Raw genomic sequence first — 5,858 nt, 5'->3', positions numbered from 1 at the left:
AAAGTAAAATAAAAATCTAGGGTTACATACATTACATTCATTACTAACCTGTCCGCGTTCTCTCTCTCTCTCTCTCTCTGTTGCAAAATCCGTTCCCCTATCTTTCTGCGTTTCGAGTTGTTGCTAAAGAGTGATGGACTCACCGCCCAGTAATCACCACGCCGTCGACGGAGACGCCAACGACCTCGTTAGACCCTTTTCCCACCGCGACGACGACGGCAAACCCCAACCCCTCACCGGCGACGGCGCCAGTCCCGGGTCGGTAACTAACTTCGTATAAAACATTCAACTTTATCTTCTTTTTTTCTTTTTCTTAATTGTATTCTCGAAATTTCTTAGATTTGGTTCTGTCTAATTACACGGACCCGTTGACTGCAGAAAGATATTCATAGGGGGTTTAGCGAGAGAAACGACGATTGGTGAGTGTTTTCTATTTGTTTTGCGTTGGTTTCTTTTCTTTCAGGGTTTACCAATGAGCAAGCATTCGTGTAATTAACTGTTTTTTTTAAAAAAAAAATTGTGCAGCGCAATTCATCAAGCACTTTGGTAAATACGGTGAGATAACGGATTCCGTTATCATGAAGGACCGGAAGACCGGGCAGCCTCGCGGTTTCGGCTTCATAACTTACGCCGATCCCTCTGTGGTTGATACAGTGATTGAGGACACTCACATTATCAATGGCAAGCAGGTAATAATTGACACTTGCTTTTGAATTTTGAACCTTTTTGAGTATTGTTGATTGTTAAAGGAAGGAATAGAACAAAGAAGAAATGGAAGCTGATGCAGTGAATGGTTTTGTTTGTAGGTGGAGATTAAGCGGACGATACCAAGGGGGGCTGTTGGCTCGAACTCAAAGGACTTCCGAACGAAGAAGATTTTTGTGGGTGGAATTCCTTCTACTGTGACCGAAGGTAGTGTTTCAATTGAGCTAATTTTTCACCTGTTGAAAATAGTGAGGTGTTGATGTTGTAGACGCCTTAGTGTTACAAATTTGAATATTTGAGGATTTAACATGAACAATAGGCATATATAATAATGTGTTCATGCTGAGGAGTTGTGCTATTGTATAATTCTTTATGCATCACTAAACGAATGCCTAGAAACCATGTCTACTCTAGTGCGTTGAAATTCTTCCAGAATGTAATCAATGTATCTAAGTTTCAAATTCTGAAGTTTTTTTTATTGTATGTGTATTGCTTTTAGAGTTGAGAGCTGTTGGAGGTTTTGTTCTTACATTGTACACAAAAGGAAATCCTTTGAGGTTTCAGTGCATTTTTGCTGGAGACTACAATTAGTATAAATATCTCTTATGTTCAAGCTTTCTTTGGTGATGCACATTCCACATCATTCAATATTAGGGTGGAAAATTTTGTGTTGAAATTTCTCCAAATTCCAAAGACACACATTTGCACGAATTTTTATGTTATGTCATGTGTGAACAGGTTGTGTTAAGTTAATTAACCTTGCTGGAATGATGGACTTACATGGCTGATTTCTAGAAAAGCAACTATTGACTTGGAAAGTAACTAGCTAACCATAAAAGAGATGCAGAAACTAGATCCTTTGCGGATTTTATTATTTTAATTAGAGATTCGCTTGTGCAGATGAATTTAGGGACTTCTTTACACGCTATGGAGAAGTCAAAGATCACCAAATAATGCGGGACCACTCTACTAATCGTTCACGTGGATTTGGCTTTATCACATATGACTCCGAAGAAGCTGTTGATGATCTCTTATCTGTGGGGAACAAAATTGAGTTTGCTGGAGCTCAGGTGAGTCATTTATTTATCCTAAAATAAATTACATCTCTAGCAGATAAAGGATTAGGGTAGAGGAGAACAAATAGGATTTGATGTTATAACTAATTTCCTAATCTTGGGGGTTTAAGTTCAGGTTAAAAGGGAAAGATAACAGTTGGAGTGATTTATTGTTTTATGGACACCCTGAATTTCCTTAAAATTTGTGCTTGCTTTAGCTTATGAATCATCATTAACTTAAGCTATGTAACTGTTACAAGTCAAATTGTTGTGATATCTGATTTTTCTATTGAAATCAATCCGCTGGCTGTAATGTTTTGGCGGTGACTATTGCCTTAGTATAGCGATTAGCGTGGGCTGGGCAATAACTTTAATGGACAAGTCCATGGATGATGACTTATTTGCCTTGTTCTTATTTATATAAAACTAAAACACTATAACTTCAATTATCAACTACCATTACAGTTGTAGATTTCTTTTTTAGAAATCAAAATCTCAAACATAACACCCCAAAAAAACCCTAATGTCTCCATCTCCAATCTCTATTCAGGATTTCACTACTACGGCACTATACTAAATTGCGCTGCTATGGAAGCCAGGGAGTAAGAGGGCGAGCCCTGGTGCAGCGGTAAAGTTGTGCCTTGGTGACTTGTTGGTCATGGGTTCGAATCCGGAAACAGCCTCTTTGCATATGCAAGGGTAAGGATGCGTACAACATCCCTCCCCCATACCTTCGCATAGCGAAGAGCCTCTGGGCAATGGGGTACGAAGTTTTTATGGAAGCCAGGGAGTGGGCAGGGGAATTTAGTGTAGTGCCGTAGTAGTGAAATCCTGAATAGAGATTGGAGATGGAGACATTAGGGTTTTTTTGGGGTGTTATGTTTAAGATTTTGATTTCTAAAAAAGAAATCTACAACTGTAATGGTAGTTGATAATTGATAATTCCTATCTAGGAAACTTGTATTTGACTTTTGTTAGTTCTTACTTGTATGTTTTGTTCAAGACACTTGTTACTTTTTATTGTTAATTTATGAATGTGATTAATTGAGTAACTTTTATCATTTTTTAGAATGTATATAAACTAGATAAAATTTCAAAATAGCTGCTATCCTTTTATAGTGTTTTGGGGGCTGGCTGCAATACGCCGATATTCGAAATTTGAAACATTGCGTAGGAGTTAGGTGTTTACTGTAATTTGTTTCTTACAAGTTATGTAGTAAACTACTTTAGAAAGAAGGGTATGAGGGCATTGTGTGTTTGTGTTGATTTTTCCAGACATGACACCCTTTTTGCTTCAGTTAATTCAATTACTCCTGTAGCTTGATCTTAGAACATCTAGGAGGTTCTTGACACTCATATCTTCATCATACAAGTTACAACATCAAGGAGGCATTTTTTAGGTCTTACTATTTGATCTACCATTGTGGATGATATAAAGTATATGCTCGTTATGAATCATAAATTCACAATCATTTTTACATTAAACATAAATATATTTCCAATCTTCTATCATGTGGAAGATCAAGACAATTGAATTGTTTCACTTTTATTTATTTATTTATTTTCATTAAATGACTTATCATTTAAAGAGCATGGTTATCTTTCCTTTGTAGGTGGAAATCAAGAAGGCAGAACCCAAGAAGCCAAATCCACCAGCTCCGTCATCCAAGCGCTATAATGACTCCCGGTCTTCATATGGTGGTGGATATGGAGATGCTTATGACGGATTTGGTGGTAATTTTGGTATGGGTGGCTATAGGTCAGGTGGTGCCTATGGTGGTAGGGGAAGTGCTTATGGTGGCTTTGGAAGTGAATTTGGTGGTTATGGAGGATATGCTGGTGCCATGGGGCCATATAGAGGTGATCCTTCACTTGGGTATGCTGGTCGATATGGTGGAGGCTATGGCAGAGGCTATGATCTTGGTGGGTATGGTGGACCTAGTGAGGGTTATGGGGCATATGGTGGTGGTGGGGGTGGTGGTTCTTCTGGTAGCGCCTACGGAAGCAGCAGCTATGATGCCAGCTTAGGGGGCGGATATGGGGCCGCTGCTGGAGGCTCCTTTTATGGGACTAGAGGGGGATACGGTGGTGCAGGAACTGGTCGATATCATCCTTATGGAAGATAGAAGTGCGTCATCGAAGACCGTTTGTAGTTTGTTGTGTTTGGTTATTCAGTTCTTCAGGCTACATATTTCATTTTCTAAAAAAAATTGTCAATGATATTGTTAAGTCCCATTAGAGTTATTAGCAGCACCCTCTCGCCAGCTATAGAAGACCGAACAATTTTTTAGCTCGGCCCACTGTTGAAGTCTGATTATGGGATTGAAGTATGAGCTGCAAATTGTGCAGATGGTTGTATTCTTAGTTTTGTTAATGGCTACATTTGTCACTACTGCTCTTTATGTTTATTTAATTTTGATACACTTCAGACTTTTTAGATAGAAATTGGTTTATGCGTCTTTTTGGCTTCACTTCCTCTGTTTTTGTAGAACGTGTATTTTTACACCTTGCCTAGTTGATTCTTCCTTAAAACACCTCTTTAGTATGGACTGAATGAATTCAATTTCCTCTTCCATAGCAACCTCTATCCAGGTTTACTAAACGGCAGAAAAATAGAAATGAATTCAATTCATAACTAGTCACGAAAAATATCAAGTAACACAAGACAAGCTACTTTTTTTTTTTTATCTAACTCTATCTAATACTAAAACTAAAAGGGTATAAGTTATTAATTAAACAATTCACGACCTTTTAAATTTATGTTTTTGAGATAATTAGTTTATAAGAGCATGTGACTTTATTATTAAGAGTTAAAAAGAAAAATGAATAAAAAATTCTTGTAATATGAAATAAATAAATTTCAAAACAAATCAAGAGAGATTTAAATATTATTTATGTTTCAAGGCCTAAAGATCCTGTGCCAAAATATGTTCTAAAAAAAATGCCAAAATATGTTTTAAAAAAATGGCTATATACGGTACAAAATTTTACATCATGATCCAATCACAATTCATTATGTATGATAAGTTTATTGACTTTTATGATAATTACTTTTAAAGTGTAATATAATTGAACTCTGAAAAAACAAAAAACACTTCTGATATAATTGATGGCTCCCTACGTTTCCATTGCTATCCTTAGCAATTGCCAGAAAGAACCATATGCATCATTATACTTCTTGAAACAGATTGGAACACTCTACAATATGACGAGCAAGATTGAGAGATGAAGGTAAATTTGGAGCCTCTCCCACAGTCATGTTAAAATAGAAAGCAACCAATTTATCAACACACTAACCAGAAATTAAAAAGAGTTGGACAAAGGTAGAGTACTAGTTAAAAGAAATCAAATACAAAATATTTGCACCAAAAGAATCACCTAACGAAATGCTACGGGTTAAGAGAACCACTGAATTTGTTGGTTTCAGTATATTAATCTAACATGATTTTGAGCAAGCAAGCTGGCCTGTTTCAGTATTTGCAGATATTGGCCATCATGTTTCTGAATTTTAAGCACTGCAGAAACTTTGAAAAACCACTTAGGGAAAACAATAATCACATTCAAGGTTTGTGAAGATCATTAATCCTTCATTTTCATTAGGATCAAAGGAAAATCATCAAGGTTGAAAGCAGTAGACATTTCTGCTGCATACACTTCCTTGTCTTTGATTTTCGTATTCAGACTAATTGATTTTCCCTTGAACTTTGATCTTTCAGTATTGTGCAGTATTAGTGGACTGAAAATAGGTAATTTCACCGGTGCAAAGTGAGTCTATATCCAATTTACAATCAACATATTTAAGCTCAAGACATTTTGGTTAGGATAGATAAAAGATTCACTTTGGATTGTAAGAAACGGTCAATGGTTCTTTGGACTGAGTAATATAGAATTTAATTTGTTTCCCATTTTTAGTTAATTTAGCTGTCTCCACTCTCCAATAATTACTAAGTTCCCAGAATTAAAGTATGTGAAAAGGGCATTCAATTGAAATAATACAAAAATGACCCAAAAAGGTTTTGTAATTTTGAGCATCTTCCAATAACATGTCTTCAAAATGAAACTTCAAGAAAATGCTTAACTTTAAAAATAAAATACTTC

At 36.3% G+C, this 5,858-nt stretch overlaps 1 protein-coding gene across 2 annotated transcripts; it reads left to right on the top strand.

The window, feature by feature from the left end:
• Nucleotides 1–4,231, top strand: LOC114390840 (glycine-rich RNA-binding protein 3, mitochondrial). 2 transcript variants are annotated; one of them, XM_028351737.1, is made up of 6 exons: nucleotides 1–258; nucleotides 379–419; nucleotides 526–689; nucleotides 807–912; nucleotides 1,606–1,775; nucleotides 3,374–4,231. In XM_028351737.1, exons 1-6 carry the CDS (start codon nucleotides 134–136, stop codon nucleotides 3,884–3,886), a joined length of 1,119 nt encoding a protein of 372 aa, XP_028207538.1. In that variant the 5' UTR covers nucleotides 1–133; the 3' UTR covers nucleotides 3,887–4,231. The 2 variants fall into 2 exon arrangements, with proteins under 2 accessions (XP_028207538.1, XP_028207539.1); XM_028351738.1 differs by having other exon boundaries at nucleotides 119–258; nucleotides 340–419.
• Nucleotides 4,232–5,858: the final 1,627 nt, after the last annotated feature.

This window comes from Glycine soja, chromosome 16 (assembly GCF_004193775.1).
Source record: "Glycine soja cultivar W05 chromosome 16, ASM419377v2, whole genome shotgun sequence".
NCBI lineage: Eukaryota > Viridiplantae > Streptophyta > Magnoliopsida > Fabales > Fabaceae > Glycine > Glycine soja.
Note: the sequence above shows the minus strand (reverse complement) of the source record. Positions and strands in the feature narration are given on the sequence as shown.

Coding starts and splice junctions, on each gene's coding strand:
- LOC114390840 (XM_028351737.1), top strand. CDS start 134: ATGGACTCACCGCCCAGTAATCACCACGCCGTCGACGGAGACGCCAAC. Junction 420..525: donor AGCGAGAGAAACGACGATTG/GTGAGTGTTTTC, acceptor AAAATTGTGCAG/CGCAATTCATCAAGCACTTT. Junction 913..1,605: donor TCCTTCTACTGTGACCGAAG/GTAGTGTTTCAA, acceptor TCGCTTGTGCAG/ATGAATTTAGGGACTTCTTT.